Below are 24,519 nucleotides of genomic sequence, written 5' to 3'. Positions count from 1 at the left end.
GAATTAAAAAATCCATTTCCCCCCAGTAATAATAGGTGTACCCTGCATAAAGTTTATTCAAATCAATGCTTTATTAAAAAAATACTGTTTGAAAACACTACTGCGCTCTGCATCTTCCCTTTAACCTGACTTCTGCCAAAACCGGAAGGTAAGCGTTACAACTGTGACAGCAGCCCATTCTATTACACAGCATACAAGTCGGATTTTGTGGGAAGTGGCAGCGATCCCCTTTTTTCCCCCAGTTTACCTCGTAGTGGCAGGACTGTTGAACACTGTGCAATGCCCTAGTGCTCTTTCCCACGCTAACAGGCAGGTGATGACAAGCCCGCAGTACCTGAGGAAAATAAGAAGTCAGCACCACGGCCCCGCACCCGAGCCCAGAGTCCGCAGCAACTCCTACCCCAGCTCCGACAAGAGCCCTCAAAGCCACTGGCAGCAGAGACGAAAACCCCGGCGAACCTAAAGTCGTGGAGGAACAGAAGACCCGGGATAGCTGGCAACAATCGCCTGCTTTTTACAGTTAGAGCCTCACGCATCAGAAGAAAAAAGCAGAACCAGAGCCGGCCATTGCCACACGCACAACCTGCAGAGCCACTGTTTGCGACACTTCAACATCCTCAGCTGCCCAATATGCTGAAGCAAAGTCGCTCACCAGGCAGTAAAACGGAGACAGACTGCACATGGAGGCTGGATCGCGGCTGTGAGTTGCTGCATTCTCTTTGGAGGATGTTGAAGTGTCGTGTCTGCGCTGGCTTTGCGAGGTTGTGGCAGTTGTGCGGTGCGGCAATGGCCGGCTCTGGTTCTGCTTTTTTCTTCTGATGCGTGAGGCTCTGTTGTCTTTTTGTGACTCTAACTGTAAAGAGCAGGCGATTGTTGCCAGCTATCCCAGGTCTTCTGTTCCTCCACAACTTTAGGTTCGCCGGGGTCTTCGTCTCTGCTGCCAGGGGCTTTGAGGGCTCTTGTCAGAGTTAGGGTAGGAGTTTCTGCGGGGCCGTGGTGCCGACTTCTTATTTTCCTTGTCATCACCTGCCTGTTAGCATGGGAAAGAGCACTGGGGCAGTGCACAGTGTTCAACAGCCCTGCCACTACGAGGTAAACTGGGGGAAAAAAGGGGATCGCTGCCACTTCCCACAAAATCTGACTTGTATACCATGTAATAGAATGGGCTGCTGTCACAGTTGTAGAGATTAGCTTCCGGTTTTGGCAGAAGTCGGGTTAGGGGGAAGATGCAGAGCGCAGAGCTGCAGAGTGAATCGCTCTATCACCGTTTTGCAGTACACAGGAAGTAGTGTTTTCAAACAGTATTTTTTTAATGAAGCATTGATTTTAATAAACTTTATGCAGGGTACACCTATTATTACTGGGGGGGAAATGGATTTTTTTAATACAAACAGTTTTAGTGTTACTGTTCCTTTAATGTCCTAATTACATTTTCTGAGGTGTAATTATGTGTGTAGAGCTTTAACGACAGCTTGCGATATTTAATTGCAGTTTTATTTTAAAAAGATATGTCTTAGCAATAAAATAATTAAAGGGTTCATTTAGCGAAACCTCTTTTATCCATTTATTTTCTTGGTTTCCTAGATTGTTTGTAATACTGGCTTGGCATTGTAATGGAAAAACAAATAATAAGATACTGATTTATTAGTGATTGCAGGCACATGTGCAAGATCATTAAGAGGCACAAAAGAGCACCCCTTAGTGCTCCTTTACGGAGCACTTTCACCCACTGGTCAACTCATCTTTGCTCTCCACCCTATGATTAAAAATCTGTCATACCGTTTAAAGAACAGTGTCAGAAGGTCAGCTCAGCCCAGTCCTTACTGCCTGCCTCAGGGCGCAAGAGGAGGTGATACTAATGTGCTTCACCCTGCTCACCCCTCTTAAATTGAGCGCTACCTAATGCAGCCAGCACTCCACAATCAAGTGTTTAGTGATTAAAGGTCATGTTGACACCCGTGATTAATATTAGGAAAAAAATCCTAGAGATTTCTCTATTGACCTTGATCATATTTGGGGATATGAATAATAATTTAAACCAGAGCTTATCAATACCATTGATAAGCTCAACAGGTATATTCAGTAAAGCTGATTATTATTTCTACCATGTGTGTAATGCTTATTAGCATTGATGAGAACATCAGTATGTGAAAGTTTCATACATGTTCTACTGTACTTGCCTTGCATTTGCAGCCAGACAGCTAATTAAAACTCATAATAACCCATAACTGAAATTATGTATGTATTGTAGAAAGTGACTGACAGTATATTAGTTCACACATTGATACTGTACATTATATGTGCTGTATTAGTGGTATGCCAATGGGGGTCTCCAAATAATAAGGTAGAACATCTTGTAGTGAACATGAATAAGTATTTCAAGAGTGTACTTGATCCTGATTTGTTCTATGGACATTGGCACTGATCTTGAGTACATGTATAAATACCCAGCCATAAAGCAAGAAGTATGATTAGTAATTGGCAGGAAGAGATACACATAGTTTAAAGTGTTCCAGGAATGGATTTCTCCAAACATAACTAGTGACAATAATATTTCCAGCAGAAGTTCCTAGACTATACTACATTATATATTATTACACATTGTTAAGTGGCAAAAAAGATCCTGATAACTAGAGAGCGTTACAACCTCTGACAGTATTCTACCATTGTAGAGAAATTCTAGACTTACTGTCAGTAGCCTGTAGTAATTACCCTCCACTCTGAATAGAGGGTTTCAGTAAATTCAGAAGCACTACTGAATGTAACAAGGGAGACATATTGTTATGCTAAAAAAATACTTTTTTACTCTTAACATTTTTGGAAGATTGCTAGTTTAACTCCTCACTGACTCATATTTCTGGGCACAGAAAAAAAATGAAATTACAAATCTTATTAGAATCTAATGCCTCGAGGCAGGATTTTATTATTTATAATGTTTACTTTTACTTTTGGGGACTTGTCACAGCCTAATATTAAAATTCCATTTCTTCTATTGCATATGCTTAAAGGTGGTCTGCATACTCTTGTCAATATTCAATTATTACAAAAACATTTTTTTTTGCTTTTAGTCTGTTTATGTGGGCTCTAACGTAGTTCAACTTTGTCAGCACATCTTCTAATTGGAAGCTGGCCATTGTTCATGATGTGCTCATGCTATTTCATTCCTAGTGGAGCAGTCTAACTTGCATCCAAACTGAAAACTGTATCAGACTAACAGCACATTATAAGGATGTCTGCCAGTTTCATGAGCAACAAAATATATGTTATAGCACTAAGTTTATCTTTTTTATTTAGTTTTAAATAAATTAAGTGCAAAGGGGAAAGCTATTGTTTATTCTGATATGTGTATCTGAAAACACAAAAATATTTGTTATGGAAAAACGTAATCTGCACAATTTGTACAGATTTATAGTTCCAAGTTACACTTTTGTCCCTGGGCCATAGTGATGTCACAAGTATCATAATTGCACAGTTATTAATGAGTTACATGTTGACATAGGTACAGTCTTAGAGCAGTACAATTTAATCAATGCTTTGCTATGGGATATCTAGTTCAATGATATACTAATATTGTATTCTTTTATGTTCTGTGGACTAGCACAAAGGCAACCATTACAAAAGCTAACGGCCAAAACAAACTCGAAGATATCTGATTTGTGTTTATTTTGCTGTCATTTGTATCTAGAAAAGCACATTTCCTTTCTCATTTTAGTTAAAGAAAGTTGACTATAAGAAGGAAGAAACTGTTTTTGTAATCCATTTAAATGAGCAGTTGTAAGAGGAAGGGAAATTTAAACAATGCAGAGATAATAGCTTCATTAATGGAAACATTGTGTTTGACTGAGTTGAGTCCACCAAGTGCAATCAATTTTAAACTTAGATTGATGGACCTCTCACAATGCCTTAGACTTCAAACTCCTTCTAAATTACCTCTCCCTTCCTTCTGTTTTCTGCATCGTTTTAGTAAGTGACATATTGATGGCGTGAAACAGTATCTGGAATATCTTTGACTCTAGGATACACACTCATTACTTTTGCATGATGGGTAAAAATGCAGTTGCATTTAACACAAATATGAACCAGCAAAACATATAATCTATATACATATAAATACTATTGTGTTGTTTCTGTGTTTCCATTTTGCTCTCTGCACTTCCCATCATGCTTTAACCAATTATCATGTGTTGGGGAATGCTGGAAGATGCAGTCCGGCAACATTTGGGAGAAGTAGCATCGCTATGGAAAGTATAGGTCCTCTATATGAGGGAATTATCTTTCTGTAAATCTCTCCTATTCCATTCCACAACCTAGTAGGTACTGATACAATAGAATGCTCCAAACCATATGCATGTCAGCACTGTGTAAGCTATTTTAAAGTTTTTTTTAGACATTGCTGTGCAATTTGGCTTATTGATTTACACTGCGGCCTAACATTAAAAGTCTGGACCTAGTTTTAACGACTTCAGCACTAAACTGTTGCAAAGGTAGTCCATTTACAACCAAGGTATAGTCATGTTTAAAACTTCAGACTTTCATTATAAATACATTGAATTCAGTTAATGTAATTAGTCTTGCTACTTCTACGATGTGGTATGCTTTGGTGACAAGATGATAAGATGAAAAAGCAAGGCACTATTTGGGTCATCTATATTACATATTCCAGGATGTAAAGTGGAAAAATGTGCAAGCCTCAATTATTTTGTGGTTTGAACCCTGCTTTATGGATGAGTGCCCAAAGGTGGAGATCATTGCTCTCCCTGAATGAATACAGTGCTACCTGAATTTTCCAGCACTGTTAACTCTACTGTAACTTAAGTGTGATTCAGGCACCAGTTAGGAAGCACAGGGCCTATGGCAGGACAGGGAAAGGGTTGCCTTGTGCCCACCCATTCAGCACTCTATACCTATAAAAGAATTTGGTACAAGGTGCAGAATGTAGATATGCCTCAAATGCAAGTCATTCTTGAACAAGCACATCAGTATGTGATTTTGTGCCCCTTATTGCTCTTGCACTTTTTTCCAGGGCATTAATACATTATTAAAAATATTTTTTCCACAGATATCAAGCACTTGTCAATAAATTGCAGTTCTTGTCCCAAAAAAAAATCAGGAAGGCTACAAACTCAAAATTGAATCCTTGGACCCCCTCTATTGACTTAAACAGTAGTTCGGCAGGTTTTAGGTGGGGAATAGTCAAATTTAAATTCTTAAGAGGGGAGGGCAGGAGAAGGGGCACCTAGCTGCCTCCCCCACCCACTTCTCATGAATAAAGTGCTGGAAAATGCAGGCAGCACTGTATTCATTCAGGGAGAGCAATGATCTCAACCTTTGGGTGCTCATCCATGCAGCAGGGTACAAACCACAAAATAATTGAGGCTTGCACGTTTTTTCCACTTTACATCCTAGAATAATAAACTCAAATCGAGTTTGATTGAATTCAAATCGAATTTGATTCGAGTTTTCAGGTTGTTTAAATTCGACTGACTTTTTTTTTGTTTGTTTGTTTGTTTGTGGTTTAATCTTTAAATCTTTTGTGTTGACTATTTATTTATAGATGTATTTATTTATAAGTGGACTATATTATTCAGAAATTTGTATGGTGAAACAGCATTAGTAGGAAAACTGTTAGGGGAGAAAGTCCCTCTAGGTGTTGGCATATAAGGGAACAGGCCTTTCTAGGACATGAACATTAGGGGAGAAGGCCCTGTTAACAAATGGAAGTTAGGGGAGAAGGCTCTTCTAGGAGATAAATGTTAGGGGAGAAGGCCCTTCTAGGAAATAGAAGTTAGGGAAAAGGCCGTTCTAGGAGATGGAAGTTAGGGGAGCATGACCATCTAGGAGGAGGGAGGTAGGGGAGCAGGCCCTTCTAGGAGATGGTCACAAACGTTGCTGGGAGAAAATATGGAGACACTGTGAAATTAACAGCTTGTAACGGTTATTCTCTGATGTTAACATGACTGGATAACGTGTTTGTTGTGTATTATAAGCAGTACTCAAATAAGACCCTGGTCTAAAGACAAAAAACCCTTTCTGTCATCACTAAGATAAAAATGCTAATGCACTCTTTCTTAATCTAAAAAACGTAAATTTTAACAGTATCAGCATGGGTAGTTATGAACCACAGCTTTTGTTTAATGTGAAATTTTAATGGCAAACTGAAACTCTCAGTTTAGCAAGTTGAAACAATGTGACACTGTAAACACAATTAAAATGCTGACGAAATAGATTTGCCAATGCTGTGTTGTTTGGAATCAGTTGCATTCAGCTTTTGCCTTTTTTGAGAAAAAACAAAACAGTAAAATAGCTTGAGTTGTCTGTATATTCCCTCTGGTTTCTCAGACTGAAGAGTCATTTAGACCAAGAAGCAGGATTTATAATGCAGGTTTTGTAGCGTTTCTGGCAGATGTATCTGGAAACTTACACTGCATAGGCATGGACCACTTTCCATGGATAGAGATAATATTGAATGTGCACATGCAAATTTGTTTTGTCGGTTCAGGGGTAAGCTGGCAGGATTTTAATGGTTGGGATAGATGCAGAGAAGTGTTACTGTCCAACATAAGCCTGTAGGGTTAACCCTTGCCTTGCTTATACATAGATTTACAGTGCCAGCAACCAAAAATAACCTTGATACTATTCTTTTAATTAGAAATGTCTAAGAATTGTTTAGAATTATTCTATTATTCTTTGTTTTAAAAACTGTTCTGACCATGTATTCTGCCTGATTGTATAACAGCACCTGAAATATAGCATGTATTAAGTTCTTAGTTCAAATATTTTGATATTTAATAGCTACTTTATGCCTCATTGATGGCGCTATTAATGACACTGTCTGTGCAGCAATATCTAATTTATGTTCTAATGTAGAAAAGGGCATTATGCTTTGTACTCTGTCATTCGCTCTCTTGTTCACTAAAACAAATAGACTAGTTAATCATATATATTGATATTTGACTGGCCTCTTTCCTCATTCCTGTGGAATAAAAAGAAAGAACTGTAATTTCAAATTCATCAAATTAAAATCAGTTGTTTTACACATCATATGCGACAAGGTTCGTTCTTCTGATACCAGAGTGTACTGGTCCACTGGCAGTCTGAATGCATAGGTAACCTGCATTTTGTATCATGCATGAGCTATAATTGTAGCAAAAAAATCCAGATTAAAGCAAACCACTCGCTGGCTTTTATCTCCTACCTGTTCAGGACTATCAGTCTCTCAATTTCTGGTTGCTACTAACTGGACAAAGCGCTTTCTAACTGTCCCTCCCTTTTTACCCAGTTATTATGTCTCCAAAATACAGAAGGGGCAGAACACTGATCAGAGGATCAGTAAATCAGGGCCCTTCAAGTGTATTTAAATCTGTAAATCCAGAGAGGAGGATGAAATATTCATATGCATTTATTATGGATCTTGAATGCTAAATCATGAAATAAGGCTAAAAATGGATTTTCTAGCATTTGCTTGAAAATTATGGAGGTTGTATAACAAGACAGCTGAAGTGCCCTGGATTTGACATTGCCACTCTGTAGAATAATCTTTAATCCATCATGCAATTTCCTCTTTGTAGCAGTTTCAGAAACCAAAAGAAGCACAAGCAAACTCCCCAGCTTCAAACAACACAGCCTGAAAGTCTACAAGGTTTTCTCAATGTGCTCAATGTGAAATATGTATTTACCCTTTACATTCTAAAAGAAGTGTTGATAATTAGCAATGCAATTGCTTGAAAAAGATGTTTGTTTTGGGGATTTTATAGCGCTGAAAGGGTTTAATAGGTTGCACATTAAGTAAAACATTATTTTTTTTTGTTGGTCTTTTGCTCTTTTTTAATGTTCTTCACTCTTGCACTTTTTTAATGTTCTTTCACTCTTGCACTTAATTGTATCGTGTGCTCTCTGCTCTCTGCTGATATGTTTTATCCCTCTAGTAAAATACACAACAGATTGTTTTATTCCCTGTATCCTCAGTTACATATAGGGGTGAGCATTCATGATAACCCCATCCGGAATATGCATATTAAACTCTGACAATGGTTTTTCAGCAGGAGTAATAAGGGTAGTTATCCCTCTGTGCTATGCATTACATTTGTATTTCAGAATTGAATGCTTGTTTTGTATTAGTTTCTGATTCCTTACATTTAGAATTAATTTGTTAGTGCCACATAACTGGCTGTCAAGGACCCAATGCTATGTAGTTTGAACAATATTCCTTGCATGGCATAATGGCCCTGCATAAAAATAGCAGAGCTTTGTCTTTGTCAATCCTGCTGTGTAAATAACCATAAGTAATAAGTTTGGTGTGCAGAAGGCAAGACTTTCAAAAACTAGCTCTTTGTTAAGCTTTGTCAGGTTATTCTCCAAGGCCGTGTTGGTGTTCAAGGGTCAGGTGATCATCTCTTGGAAATGCTCAATGATACATTGTTGAGTAATAATCTCTTAAATCGCAGGTGCACCAGCGAGGCCCAGGCAATCACCATGAAGGTCTAGCTCAATAAATAATTCAAGATGTGGCTGATTTAAGATAAACTTTACTCACTCAGCATTTAGCCTTGTTTAGGTCATTGCAGGGTGAAGAGATGGTATACTGTAGGTTATTACATTGGGACACATTTGCAAGAGCCTCAGTGTTGAGTATTGCATTATATTTTTTGCAAATGTATGGTTCAAGTGTATTGATAAATCCATTCTGTGGAGCCTCTGCCCTTCCTGCAACTTTTAGTCACCTAAAAAGCCTCTTTGCATCTTTTTTAGCAATCATCTCAATATGTTTCTAGTGCAAGGACACCTTAAATCCTTAAAATAATTTTCTAGTTTATGATTTTATTAAGATTTAGTGGAACATCTGTGATCCTTACATTCTCCATCATTGCCTCAGTCAACCGAGAAGCCCCATTTTTGAACAATCCTTCACTTTAACTTTCATCATGCATTCAGCAGCCATGCTATTTTATACTTAAATTGCACGTTGCTGAGATTACTTTATTAAATTATAACCATGACACAGTTTAATGCAATCTTCCTTATTGCAGATTTATTTTATTTTGCACCTGCTTTTCCAGAGTTCATTGCTTTGCTGATGTACATTTTATGATGGATTTTATTCAGTTTTCTCTTATGTGTGCTCATTTGCAGCTGCAGAGCAACAGTTGTGTGATCCAGGGGAATATCTTTGCAATGATAATGTCACATGCGTATCACAGAGCTGGCTGTGTGATGGGGAGCCAGACTGTCCTGACAACTCCGATGAGTCTGTAGACACTTGTAAGTAATGGATTTTATTTAATGTTTATTCTGTTGAACTGTATTGCAGGGAATGTAGAGCACAATGGTCTTTAGATAATACTTCAGCTTAATATTTTAAATGCAACCAGGATATATTTAAACATAAATTTTAATAAATACTTAAAAGAAATGAAAGGGATTATAAACTCTGTATATATGATAATATATGATACATAAATAATATGTATATATTTTTCACCGACTGCAAATGTTTTCACAAAACTGCTGCAATAATTTGATGTGGAAAATTTCACTTGATCAAAAAAAATTGTTGCCACTCACAATTGTCACAACATCATAATTATTTTGACAACCTTTGAACTTTAATGCATTTGGACAAAAGAGTTGCGCGCATAAAAATTGACGCGGGTCCAAATTATTTGGATGCCCATTGACTTTAATGCATTTGGACAAAATTTATGCGTGGAAAAAATTGGCCCTGGCATCAAAATTGTCTTGCGTCAAAATAATTTTGACGCCCATTGACTTCAATGTGTTTCACACATTTTTTGCCGTTTTGCAAATTTTTTTTGTTTTGTGAAACAGGACAGATTCACTCAGTAGCAGCAACGCCTTTTTTTCCTATTGAACTGAATGTGTGCTTCAAGTGTGCCAAATGCAAACGTGAAAATTATTGTTCCCCATGTTCCCCCAGGGTGGTCACGAAATAAAAAAATATTATATATATATATATATATATATATATATATATATATATATATATATATATATATATATATATATATATATATATATATATATATATATATATATATATATATATATATATATTTTATAGTTCCCTATAAAAATAAGTTAAACAGATACAGTATGTAAGAGTCTATCCATAATTATGATTGCACAGCCGTTTTATTTTTTTAGATACAATTAAAAAACAGCACCAGCTAAATCTGACCACTAGAGGTCATATTCTGCAATTCTCAGTAGAAGATGCTTTAGTAGCAATGCAACTGACATACAGAAAGTATATGAGTCATTTAGAAGTGCAAGAGCACTAAGGCAGATGCTTTTTATTATTTTTTCAAGAGATCACCTCCCACCCCATGAAAAAAGGCACAGAGCACAACTGCCTTGTCCTTACTGCCTGCCATATAACCAGTGTCGGACTGGAACCCCAGGGGCCCACCAAAAACCCTTAGACCAGGGGCCCACCCAAAAACCCTTAGACAAGGGGCCCACCCAAAAACCTTTAGACCAGGGGCCCACACTAAGTATTATTTTCTTCCTCTCCTCACTCAACCTCTATTCTCCTATTCTCTTTTCTTTACATACTATAACCTATTATTCCATCTATTTAGCCTTTTTATACTCATAGAAATAGGGAATGGCCATGTAATAAGTCAAATATTTAGAGGCAGGAGGGCCCACTGACACCTGAGCTCACCAGGAGTTTTCCTGGTATCCCTGTGGGCCAGTCCAACACTGCATATAACAGGCTGTAAGTATATGCATTGTGGCCAACATTTGCAGGCATTTTAGTAACTTAGGGGACAGGAAGGGGGACACCTACATGCCTCCTCCTGCCTGCTCTTCATGAATGCAGCACTGTGGAATTCAGACCTGTGGAACACAGACCCGTGGCAATGTTCCTTTGTGCAGAACAGGGTGCAATGTGCAAAAACTAAGTTGGATTGTGCCTTTTGTTTACACAGTGTATCCTGCTAGGAGCCCTGTATGCTGTGAGGAACCAGATTTAACCCTGCTACTCTATTGACCATCTATGAAAAACAAAATGAAAAAACATTAGAAATGTTTTTCATTTGATGGTCACGTTGATCTTCTTGATTGTCCTTAATCTGTATTTTAGTATTGTAACAAAGGCACCGGCTCTCACATCAATTTATTGAAATGGTTTTATACACTGCAGCTTTCCTTTCTGCACCTTATCGCTCTTAAACACAAGAGAATAATCGTATAAAGGGAACTCTATAAAAAGAGTGTTTTTATAGGCTGAGGTAATCAAAAGAAATTTGCAACTTGAAAATACTGTGAAAGTGCAGGTTTGCTTAACATTGCTTAACAATACACATTTAAGTGGCATAACAAGTTGGACAGCACAGCGGTACACAAATAGATCACAGAGCATAAATGACTATAGAAGAGTGGTTATTAAATTTTAATGTCCACAGGTTGTGTCAGAAGAAAATGAGAATCTTTTCTGTTGAATGTCACTGTGTTAATCATTGCACACAAAACAGGAAAAGTAGCAGTTACAGAGAACACGCGTTATTTTTCTACGTAGGGAGTAAATTATACAGTATTGTTCAGTTATGCTTCTGTTTCGGTATTCTGCAGAAAGGTGATATATGTATATCATTCTTGAAGATTTCATCATATAGCATTTCTTTATTGCCTTTCAACATACAGATGGAGTGCTGGGTATTACCAAATATTGTACATTACACTATAAATCTAGAGATCTGGTGAATGTGTATTTATAAAAAAAAAATGCATACATTGCAGGATGAGTACAATTGAACAGCATATTATTCACCAATCAGTGACCTTGCTTAAAGCCCAGAGTTCCTTGTGCACCTACATGCTCTCCCCACTTGTGATTGAATAGCATGCCAATGGGGGAATTAATGGTATTTGTGTATGATTTAAAAGGGGTGCAGCATTTGTGTCTATTCTGGCACCTTGCACTCACCTTCCACCCAAAAAAATAGTTGTAACTTTGGATCTTTGTGTTTATTAAGCTTTGACAAAGCAGATTTGAATCAGCAGTTCTGGCCGGTAGTTATGGCAGAATAATTGATGTAGAATCCACAATTTGACCTTATTTATTATTAAGAAAAACCTCGAAATCGGATCAGGGAAAAACACGATAAAATCGAGCAAAGCCGGAACCATGCAATTTTTTTAAATTTTTGCCCAAAAAGCCAGAAATAGTTGGATTTTTGGGCTAATTCCAGAGCAGACCACAGAAAATTCCAAATAGGATAGGGACCTCTCCCATTGACTTATATACAACATCGGCAGCTCTGAGATACAGTAGCGCATTTTGGGATTCTGAATTTTTGCAGCCTTGGGGTATAATAAATCTCGAAAAATGTGAGGGTTTTTTTCCACTAAAAATTCAGATTTTATAGTAAAATAGAATTTGGACTTTAATAAAAGAAAAACCTTTGCAGTATGTTACATAAAACATAGCTGCACCCTTTCTCCAAACCAACTAGTCTCTGAATCAAATGAATCATTTCAGCTGCCTCTGGCAAATACTTCCAGTTCGTTTTGCATTGTAAGGCAAAACCTCGTTTCTACCAATCTCAATGGATTTCCTTTATTTTTCACCTTTACTTTTTGTTGATTTGTATAAGCAGTATTGTGACTTGCAGTAACCAAAGACATAACGTTTTTAGCTTTTTTTTCCTCCAGCATTAGTAAATATAGTAGAATCATGTTTGTTCCTCATGTTTTAATAATAGTGCAATTTACATCAAAGGCTCATCATTCCAAGCTATTATACCCTTAATTGTTCAAACATGGGGGAAGTCTTTTTGCATACTGTATAATAAAGCCATTATGGTTCCTATTTACAGTTTATTAAACTCAGCATAATGTGAGATTCTAACATATACATACAGTTAATAATGCAACATTTTAGTAACATATATTATCATCAATAAATAATATTGGCTTTATGCACACAGCAGCAGTCACAAAACCTGCAAATCTGATTGTTCTGTTCTCACTACAGTAAATAGCCAACAATTGAACAAACAAAAATTAGGGGTGGGCCGAAACCAGGATTCGGTTCAGGGATTTAGATGGGATTTGGCCTTTTTCAGCAGTGTACGGATTTGGACAAATCCAAGTGCTTGGCCATACTGAATCCAAATAACAAAAATTGGTTGCACTCAAACTCTATTCCCCCTTCTGTGAAATCGACTAAATCGGGCTAATAATTGCTACCGCTCACCCTGTGGGTGGGCCCGGGTGCAGATGCCCCTGACCTTTCGCTTCTTCAATGTTTATTCACCGACATTCAATATATACAGGTCACTCACTGCTTGAAGTCCCTAGTCCTGGTGCAGCGCCGAGACCCACAGCTTTGGGAGACCCGACAGTCAGTAAAATTCAATATCGCGCACACTTTCACGGATCAGCAGACAGCTGTGGTTTTACAAGGCTTTATTTCCCCAACAAATCAACTAATGTGTTTCGTGTGTCATCACAGGAAACTGAATCCGAATCTTAATAATCATATGACTTTTTGTCACAAGAAGGAAGTGAAAAAATTGTACGTGCATGCGGTTCTCTCTCATCTATCTATAATCTATCTACATATACATATTTCACCCACATCCTGCACATTTCAAGGCACAGTTGGGGGGGATGCATATAATATTAAAATAAACATAAAGCTATTTACAATCCACCCCCCCCCCAAGGAAAAAAATTCATCCGGTTCCATTGTTTCATCACTACTGAAGTTGACAATATATAGGGGAATTTGCCACCATTATTACGGTAAAGTTTATATGGCAATAATGCCAAAACTTCACTCCTTAATGCTCTTATCTGCTGAGCCTAGGGCAATACCTTTTGTCATCTGTTTTATTTACATTGTTCTGAGATGAAAACTATGGCACAAGGTGCAAAGCATACCACAACTGGACACATTGGCAGACAGTAAGCACAGCACTCTGTGTCACCTCGTGCCAGCTGGCACTCCCTAACTTGCAATTGTGAATGACTCACAAGGTAGGTGAGCATCAAAGATGATGCCCATGTACTACCTCCAGCCCAACCATAAATACACTACTAGCAGACAGGTTGCCCCTGTTTTTGCACTTTGCATAGCCATGTGCTTTATAAATGTGGGTCAGAGAGTGCCAGTTTGGAAAAAGTTGTAAACATGTATTTCAAGATGACTGTATCTTTTCACATTTTATCACTATGGCCTCCTAAAACTACAATGGTAGAAAATGATTTCTCGGATGTACGTTAGTATGCTTTGTACTCTATTGTACACCCAAGTACACAAGGTTACTTCCTAGGGACCCTGCCCTGTATAGTGTACAAGTCAAGGTATAGGGAATCAAACCATTCAAAGGATAGAAACTAGTCATATTTTTAGCATTTGTAGAAAGATCTGTATCACAGTGCGTTGATTATTTCCATAGCTTATATGTGCAGAGTATTGCAATATCTATTCCACTGAAAGACTGAAAAGTTCCCTAATCCACTGAAACACAGAGAAATTCCCACGCCACATCTTGCTGTTAAACAAAACATTATTCACTATAATTGACAGAGATAATTTGTATTGTGCTGTTTCAGGGGGTGTTAAAATAATGCTACTTGTGCAGCTTCCGCTGTCTTGCTTGTAAGAGAAACACACAATGGAACGTTGTGTGCATTCTAATATTTATCAAGGACTAAGAAATAAATGTAAAAAAAAAAATCCAAAACATTAAAATATCCAAACCACAATGTTGTGATTATATGGGCTTTGACCTACATAGGGGGATTGTTAACACTCTTTCCATGTACATAAACTTGCTTCATGTATGATCTGAGCATTTCTTGATCTGTAATCAGTAAGACTGTTGCCTGTTACATTGTACAAATACTTGTGTTTTCCTCTTGCTCTCCAGTCCTTTGTCTATAAAATGGTCTTCCAAATACCTTATTTTTTACCTACTCAGGCATTCTTTATACTGTACCTTCTTCACATCCTTTCAAGTGTATGGACAGTCAATAAAATCTCTATAAATAAAGGCATCTAGCGTTGTGTTTCCTGGAAACAAGAATACGATCACCATTTGACTTTTGTAACACCCAAAATCACACTGTTTTAAAAAGACTCAAATAATAAAAAAGCTTGAGGGCAATGTAATAAAATTTACAAAGTGAACACATTTTCAAATAAAAATGCGCAGGTCGCAATGTAATATTCTTCATTAGGCTTTATTGCATTCTGAATCTTAATTGCGAACCTTTAACACCTGCTTGAAGGTGGAGTAAACTTTTGGAGCAAATGTAACAACATCTTTATTAAGAAGTTTTATTACCTAAACTGCACACTATTGCAAACTATTAAATTCACTATCACTATCCTTCTATCGTGAGGTGCAAATTGTTAGTAAAGGCAATTTTTTTTACGTTGCAAAATATTTTTACGTTAGTGACCAATATTAGTTAGCTCTCTCTTTTGTTTCTATTTTATCATTCAATATAAAATGTCATATAATCACAGTGCTTAATTAAGGTTATTTACACATTGTTTAAAGGGATTACTGGGTAATGTCTATATTCCACTGAATCCATAAAATCATGGATGACTCTGGATATAAGATTCAAGTAATTAATAGGAAAAGTCGAAACATTGTTTAATGCAGTTTTTGGGCTATTAAATTTTACACTGAATCCATGAAATCTTGAATAAATCACCACTTAATAGAGATTGACTACATGTTGTTTAAAATGATTCCTGGCTATATTTAGCTCACACTGAATCAGGGAAATCATGGACTCAGAACATATGATCCCAGCAATTAATGGGGATTGTTTACGTGATGTTTAAAGGAGAACTAAAGCTTAACTAACAAGTAGCTAGAAATGTTGTAAATTACGTTTTGGGCTTCTATACCAGCACAAGGCAACCTCAGTCCTTTAGCAGTAAAGATCTATGTATCCAAAGATGCCCCAGTAGCTCCCCATCTTCTTTTCTACTAATTCACTGCACATGCTTTGGGCTGCTGTCACTTACTGAGTTTAGGGACTGACTCATAATATACAATGCACATAGAATAAATTGTCACAATATAAGGCTGATTAGCAATTAATACAGATAATTACTACATTGCAGCACAGAAACTAGCATCAGAATGTCATCATCAGCATAGTAACATCAGCTTATATTGCAGGTAAACCTTTCTGCTTGATAATTTGCGATGACCCCCAAGCTTAACAACTGCTCAGAGCCCACTGAGCATGTAGATGTCACAGACACTTTCCAAGGTGAGGACCCCTTGTGACAAGTTTTAAGTCCTGGATCATTTCTGTTATTGAGATGCTGAAACTTTAGGCTGGTTCCGTAAATTCAGCATATAAGATCACACACAGTGAAATGCAAATGGAGTGAAATGTAAAGCTCATGAGTACAACCAGGCAGAATATAATGGAATCAGTTATCAAATGTGTTTAGGTGCATTTAAACGTGTCTCAAACACATTAAACACATAAAAAACACATTTAAGAAAGTCTGTGAGTAAGAGCCCTTAGGGACTAACCAAATCCATTATTTTGGGATTCTGCCGAATCCTGAAACTTTATTAGGGATTTGACCAAATTAAAAGAACTGTGCCTGCAACATGCGGGACATAATAATAACCCACAATTTTCTTGTTCATGTGATGAAGTCTTATGATTTTTAGGCTTCAGTTTGGCCAGGCTTTTCCTGCTGAAAAAGGCTCAATCCTGGATTCAATGTATCCCTAATCTTTATATTACACTGAATCCATGACATCTTGGATGACATATATATTTATTCTATTTTGCAAAACAATTATTTTTTATTATAATTTGAAGCATCTCTTAAATGATACAGAATACCATCAGGGGTTTGAGATAATCTGGAAACAGATGCAAACACTTTTCTGACATATTTGGCTCTGTAAAATAAATTCTGTGTCTGATAGAGGCAATTTATTATACGCCAGAGGAGTAAAGTCCTGGAAAGCTTATGGCATCATGTTGTATCCTGGGTGATTTAGGGATATGCATTGAGCCAAGTTTCAGCACTGTAAATCATAGTTGATTCTGGACCTCTCAGTGTTTTTCCATCAGTACAAATGCAATACACATGTTCCTGTACATAATAGGAATATTAGGACAGATGTTGTTTAAAGAATATATCATCTAAATGCTATCTTGGTCATCAAGGGTTTCGCAAAACTGGATTAAATTAAATTAATGATTTACCAAAGCAGTTATGTTATGTATACATTAGAAATAATACCAGTATGTGCAGTAAGAAATCTCCTTGTATAGATATTGGTTTATTGCTTATTTGATTTTCAGACCTTTGCAAATAGATTATTATGCAATGATTCATATGGAATATGGACGTTCTTAGTCTGCAGCTGTTTCTATATTATTTGTCCGTTTAAGGTGAGGTTGATGCATCCTTAAAAAAGCTGATCATCAGGACCATATGTACATACTCAACATCAAATATTAGATCTATTAAGCCTGTTTTTGAATTTCATAGAACGTTTGATCCCTTCCAATATTAAATACTTCAATGTACTCCAATACTACAATGTACTAAATTAAACTGTAATGCAGCAACAACTGCAATGGATTATTAAGCCAGTACTTAATTGATGTTTCACCATCATTGAAGAACTGAGGCATTTGAATAAAGGGTTTATGCTCATTTTAATACAGTTATGGGACCCTTTATACAAAATGCTCAGGACTTGGAGTTTTTCCGGGATAACGGATCTTTCCGTAATTTGGATCTTAATATCTTAAATTGACTAGAAAATCATTTAAACATTAAATAACCCTAATAGACTGGTTTTGCTTCCAATAAGGATTAATTATATCTTAGTTTGGATCAAGTACGTTAGTGACCAATATTAGTTAGCTCTCTCTTTTGTTTCTATTTTATCATTCAATATAAAATGTCATATAATCACAGTGCTTAATTAAGGTTATTTACACATTGTTTAAAGGGATTACTGGGTAATGTCTATATTCCACTGAATCCATAAAATCATGGATGACTCTGGATATAAGATTCAAGTAATTAATAGGAAAAGTCGAAACATTGTTTAATGCAGTTTTTGGGCTATTAAATTTTACACTGAATCCATGAAATCTTGAATAAATCACCACTTAATAGAGATTGACTACATGTTGTTTAAAATGATTCCTGGCTATATTTAGCTCACACTGAATCAGGGAAATCATGGACTCAGAACATATGATCCCAGCAATTAATGGGGATTGTTTACGTGATGTTTAAAGGAGAACTAAAGCTTAACTAACAAGTAGCTAGAAATGTTGTAAATTACGTTTTGGGCTTCTATACCAGCACAAGGCAACCTCAGTCCTTTAGCAGTAAAGATCTATGTATCCAAAGATGCCCCAGTAGCTCCCCATCTTCTTTTCTACTAATTCACTGCACATGCTTGTGTTTGATCCCTTCCAATATTAAATACTACAATGTACTCCAATACTACAATGTACTAAATTAAACTGTAATGCAGCAACAACTGCAATGGATTATTAAGCCAGTACTTAATTGATGTTTCACCATCATTGAAGAACTGAGGCATTTGAATAAAGGGTTTATGCTCATTTTAATACAGTTATGGGACCCTTTATACAAAATGCTCAGGACTTGGAGTTTTTCCGGGATAACGGATCTTTCCGTAATTTGGATCTTAATATCTTAAATTGACTAGAAAATCATTTAAACATTAAATAACCCTAATAGACTGGTTTTGCTTCCAATAAGGATTAATTATATCTTAGTTTGGATCAAGTACAATGTACTGTTTTATATTTATAGAGAAAAAGGAAACTGTTTTGAAAAAATTAAATTTAAATTTGATCTAAATGGACAATAATTCATTAAGGTCAAAATTCATTCTCTTAAAAAAATGAAGTTATATGATTCTTGGGATCAAATCTATTAGTATTTTAAATGTTTGTATTCTGATATAATGTATGCGAATGCTTTTTTTCTGAGAAACCAACTGGGAAACTGGCTTCTTAGTTCTGGTTTAAAGCATTTTCATTAATGTGCTTTGATTTGGAGTTGCTCCTGTTGTCTATGCCAGTGTGATCTTCATCATGTGTGGCCAACTACATCAATATCTCAACCAGTCAAGGGAATATTTCATAGTTACAAATACTTCATAGTAGAAGCTGTGAAGCCTTTCTGGTAGACAATGCATATGCCTACACCTGAAGTGCTGGTTATATCAAATAATTGTTCAAGATATCCTATACACGTAATACATGTATGCCATACCAATTGTTTCTGCTTTGTTGATTCAACTGGTTTTGTGTTATCATTCAACACAAATTTGAAAAAACTGTACTTGGATTTTATGTATTCTTAAGGGGAACAGCAACCTTTATTCAACATATTATCATGGGTGGAAGCATGGTGGGAGCTGTCATCCAGCAACATGGGGCTTGTATTATTGAAGCAATATTTGCTTGATAAAACTTTTCCAAGTACAAACTGACACAATAATCTAGGATAATAGCAAGATGGCCAACATGCAGTTTTTGTCATCCCATTGTGTCTTCTAGAAAACTAGGAGACACAGTGGTATTGTGTTTGTGGTAGATCCCAGTTCAAAGACAATAACACCACATTTAGAGGATTATTTATCAAAATCCGAAAAGTTTTTACTATTCTCTGAACTCTACTCCAAATCTGCATGGACTTTCCCCCCTATTTGTCAATACATTTTCACAAATCTTTCTTGTGAGGAAAAAGTCACAATAAAATTGTAAAATATTCCAAATCCTACGATTTTTTGGCACTCGACACCTACAATTTTTTTTTCTCCGAAAAAATTGTATTTTCCTCTAAAATTCAGATAAGAAAGATTCGGAGCTTAATAAATAACCCCTTAATGGTATTTATCTATGTGTTCATTTTTTAAGATCAGAAATGAGCTACACTAAATATAATTCCTTTTAACGTATGCAATCTAACTTTCTTATATAAAAACCTTTTTTTCTGTTGTATGCTAACATACAATTGATTATTCTCTGTTAAATGCATTATCATGGACAATAAATCATGCTGCAACAAAAGTCTTTATCTGTGACTTATTTGGCTTGTACATTTTTAAGCAACATCAATTAATCAAAACAGTTGTCACAGTCCCTGGGTGTGTGCATGACAAAGGCTGTTCAAAGTTTTATAGAAGAAATACAAATAGTTTTCTTCAGTTCTAAAGTTCAACGTTTAGAATCCCTCAGCATTCCAAGAGTTGCATTAAACTTGGATGTGATGCACTTTCTTCTAATGACTGTGCTTAAAGGCAAGCCATTAAATACCAACATAAGGTCAGCACTTTGGCAGTACAGTATATAAATGAGCTGGGGAGAATGCAGAAATGTGCAACTAAACTGGTTAAAGGGATGGAATATTAGATTATGAGGGTAGTTTGCCAAGGTTGGGGTTGTATTCTCTAGAAAATTGGAGTGGTTCAACTTGATGGACTTTGGTCTTTTTTCAGTCCAACTTTACTATGTAATGTTCATGACAAGTCTCAAGACTTAAAGGTATATATCATCTTTCCACAGCAGTCAAATGTTATGATTCTTCAACTACCAGCCTTCTCTCCAGAATATTATCAATGGTTTAAACAATATGAGAGTTGTAAGAACTAATTTATGATTTCCTCCTCATATGCGGTCTGGCACAGTAGAAGCCTGCTGGTACCACCACTCTACGGGGGTTATTTACTAAACTCGGCATGCAAAAACCACAAAAAAATTTTGATTTTTTTTTTTTTTTTTTGTAATAAAATCTGACTTTTAAAAGAAATCACACATTTTTCGAAATGTATTAAACCCCGAGGATGTAAAAGTCTGAATCTTAAAATCCGGCATCAGAGGTTGCATATAAGTCAATGGGAGAAGTCCCAATGATTTTTTGATGTGCACTGGATTTTTTTGGCAAAATTTGGAGTTTTCAGGTGAAAAATCCAAACAAATTGTGAAAACGCAAACAAAATTGGGAAATTTGAGAAAGTGTATTAATAAATAAGCCCAAAAAAACCTGTGCAGATTTGGTCAGAGTTTTTTTTCAGAAAATATCGAGATTTCAGACTTTGATAAATAACCCCCATCATGTGGCCGTGATTTCATGGTTCCCGAAGCAGACACAACACGTCTGCACCCAAAGAATTGTGGCAAAAAAATAAAAAACACACACTCCATATTAACACCATACATCAGAAACTATGCAATCCCTACTCTTACAATTCCAACTACAACTTGCATCTGGTTTATAAAAAAAAGCATGCAACCATCATTGCACACTTTTAAAAGAAAAATGCATCAAAGGCTTATTTACAACCACAACCACAAGTGCATCTGCAAATGGATGTGCATTCATTAAGGATACTTGTGTCCACTTGCACCGGTGCATCTGTCTCACTTCCAGGAGAACCCTGGAGCTGCTGCCACTTTCAAGCTGTAGGGGATTCTAGAGTTCTAGAGTGGCTGTGACCAGCAAAGCACAAGGACACCAGAAATAACACAAACCCTTCCCTGTGTATCTTTGTTTATACAGAAGACACACCCACAATTGCTTTCACTTCGTACACTGCATTGGACACTATGCATTGCACTGGAAATGTGGTAAAACATGGAAAAATGCACTTTAAACACTGCACTTGAACTCAGAAATAACCTTAAGATCAGAGGGTAGGATTTTGCCAATAAAACTTTTTTTTTTATCAGTCAAATTGACCCAAGATTAATCTCCAATAATTGAACTCCATCTCTTTTCTTGGTTTCACATGAGGCTAAAGGCATTAAACAATTTTTTCATAGTTCTGAACACCTAATAGCATTATATCTTACCCTTAAAGTCTGATTACATTGTAATATTGGCATGTTAAAAACTGCACTGAGATTGATGATGGACATAGTGCTAATAGAGATGACTCTCAATGGGAAAATCATTAACTGAAAAAGGAAAGACATAACATTATTTACTCTAATTAAAGGTTTTGTTTAAATTAATGCATTAGCACCTTTTGTGCGTATGTTATGATTTGTATTTTCACACCCAATAATAATCTGTTTATTTCTGTACAAACTATTTATCCAAGCACTCATGCAAAACTTGAATATTTACTATTACTACCACCAGTGTTGCCTAAATATTGCTGCTCTGCAAAAGAGTACAGCAAATCAGACACTATTACCAACAAATCTGAATGGAATTAGTAGGTTCATTGATTTGGCTGTGAATGTCTCCATTCATTCTGCTGCAGTCAGCATTAAAACTTTGTTTGCTGATTCACAAAGAGCCAATTGCCTTATTTGTTTGATTTGTTTGAATTAATGTGCTCATTTCTGAGTAAATCATAGGAAAATCTAGGCAACCGTTGTTACCTATAAATTTATCTTATGCTTTCATTTCATGATAATTTCTACTGTCCATATTACATCTTTACTTTATTGTATTATTCTTGAGGGTAGTATTTAAAATTTCCCATAATGTTCTACAGTATATTGTCTGAAGGCACTGCCTATACATTCACTGTTAGTACTTGGGTTGCATTCTAATGCATAATGCATGGTCCCTTGTCATCAGAGACCCCAGTGAACTGGTTTTCAACATCAATCTTAAATCCAAACAGTTATCTCATTATAATGCACTAGGAATGTACTCACATAAACTAAATTTGCCACAGAAGACTTGTTTTCCCCTCAACAAATCTTCTACTTCTGTGAACTCATTTGCACCTTGAGATATTTCTGACAGTTCCTCGGCCAAATGCTCAGTCAAGTTGTCAGTTTTAGACAGGGCTCATTAATGTGAATTAATAATAATAAAAAAAAACTGCCAGACTTCACAAGAATAAAAATAATACATTAAAAGGTTCATTGGGACTTCTAATTGCATTCTCTTTCCTGTAATTAGGATATCATCAAAAATAGAGTGAGATGATTCATTCTCTTTGCCTTTTTTACCCCAGACTTTGATGCCTTGTGCAATAGAGATGCTGAACAAAGAATTATAATTACCCATCTTCTTTCATAGCATGGAAATTAAAGGTAATTTATGGAAAATAAATGTATATTAATGTTGGAGGTTAAAGTGTGGTTTGAAGAGATACTTATTAATGCCCATGAAATGAGTGACATGCATTATTTCTGCAGTTCTGTACTACAAAATAACTCAACATATCATTGTGTTACATGGAACATGACAGCCTATCTAGTGATGTTAATGTCATTTCTGGGACAGCGCATAGATATATAATCTGCATTAACATGGAGCAACAGGTCGAAGCCAAAATGTACTATTATCAAAATGTAATTCGTCCCCTAATGACGTTACATTTCTATGATTTTCCCTAAGTACCATTTGCAGCTACTAAACACAGAATAAACATTGATAAAAATGGTATGTCTTCCTTAAAATGCTCTATAATAGAGCAGACATAGAGAATAACAGGTGTTGTGTTCACTCAGGCTGAAGAGTCAGTAGAGGTGCAGGCATTAGTTATCACCTGTGATAAAGGGTTGAGGATAGGAGAGACCCATCTCTTCAGGATGTAGGGACCAGGAAGTGTGAGATCAGGTTGTGTAGTTTGTAGGAGCTGAAGAGAAAAGCTAAAATAAGGTTAGTTTATTATCTGTTATGTTCCTGGATTAATTTACTCTAATAACAGGTGAAGAACTATTCAAGAGTAGTGTGTTTTACATATTAAGATTGTCAGATGAGCAGTTTATTCTGATAGCAAAATAATTTTGTTTGGCACATGCTTGTGTGGAAATCCTAAGCTGTCTTTCAGAGCTGATAAAGCAGAAATTATGTTCTATAAAATTATGCTCTATAAGTCTCTGGTGAACTGAAGAATATTGTGCAGCCTAGAGTAATACTCAGTCTGTACAATGGCTACAGGGAATTTTTCCAACACTTCTGACTTTTCTTGTTGGATTTGTCTAGTCTTTTTCCTCCTTCTCAAGAGCTTATTCGCCTAATAGAAAAGAGATATTTCTCCATCTCTAGTAACACTTATAAACCCTTTGACAAGTACTAACTGTATAGTTCAGGTGAAATACTGAAAGCTCTTTTTGCTTCATGACTTAATAAACCGGTAAACCTGATTATTCCATTCCCCACCAGTACTGCTTTTTTTCTGAGAATTTCAACATATGATGGGTGGAACTAGTCAGGAAGCTCATTTTTCTTTCTCCTTTTAATCTAAGTCCTGTATAGCTTCACATGTCAGCAACACTATTTAGAGGTCTGTAATTGCTTGGCACATATTCCCAAGAAAATAATGTTTATTGCTTCACACACATCTGATCTTTTGAGTTGTTTCAGAAACTGTAAATATAAACACAGACACAAATTGCAATCAGAAGGAATTGGGAATTCAAGCAGATCCATTTCTTTAGCTCTGGCAAATGCCTGATCATTGCACTGGGCATTGTGCTGTCACATCACAGGCTACATGATAGCTATGCTGATAAACTAGCAAG

At 36.3% G+C, this 24,519-nt stretch overlaps 1 protein-coding gene across 1 annotated transcript in view; it reads left to right on the top strand.

Annotated features, from left to right (window-relative positions):
- The first annotated feature begins 8,573 nt into the window (after nt 1–8,573).
- Nucleotides 8,574–24,519, top strand: part of LOC108702259 (low-density lipoprotein receptor-related protein 1B-like) — a 724,128-nt gene continuing 708,182 nt past the window's right edge. The window contains exons 1-2 of the mRNA XM_041578093.1: nt 8,574–8,583; nt 9,130–9,258. Of these exons, the coding sequence (XP_041434027.1) occupies nt 8,574–8,583; nt 9,130–9,258 (139 nt within the window). The remainder of the gene's footprint in view (nt 8,584–9,129; nt 9,259–24,519) is intronic.

Source organism: Xenopus laevis, chromosome 9_10S (assembly GCF_017654675.1).
Source record: "Xenopus laevis strain J_2021 chromosome 9_10S, Xenopus_laevis_v10.1, whole genome shotgun sequence".
Lineage (NCBI taxonomy): Eukaryota > Metazoa > Chordata > Amphibia > Anura > Pipidae > Xenopus > Xenopus laevis.
This window is presented reverse-complemented; position numbering and strand designations above follow the sequence as displayed.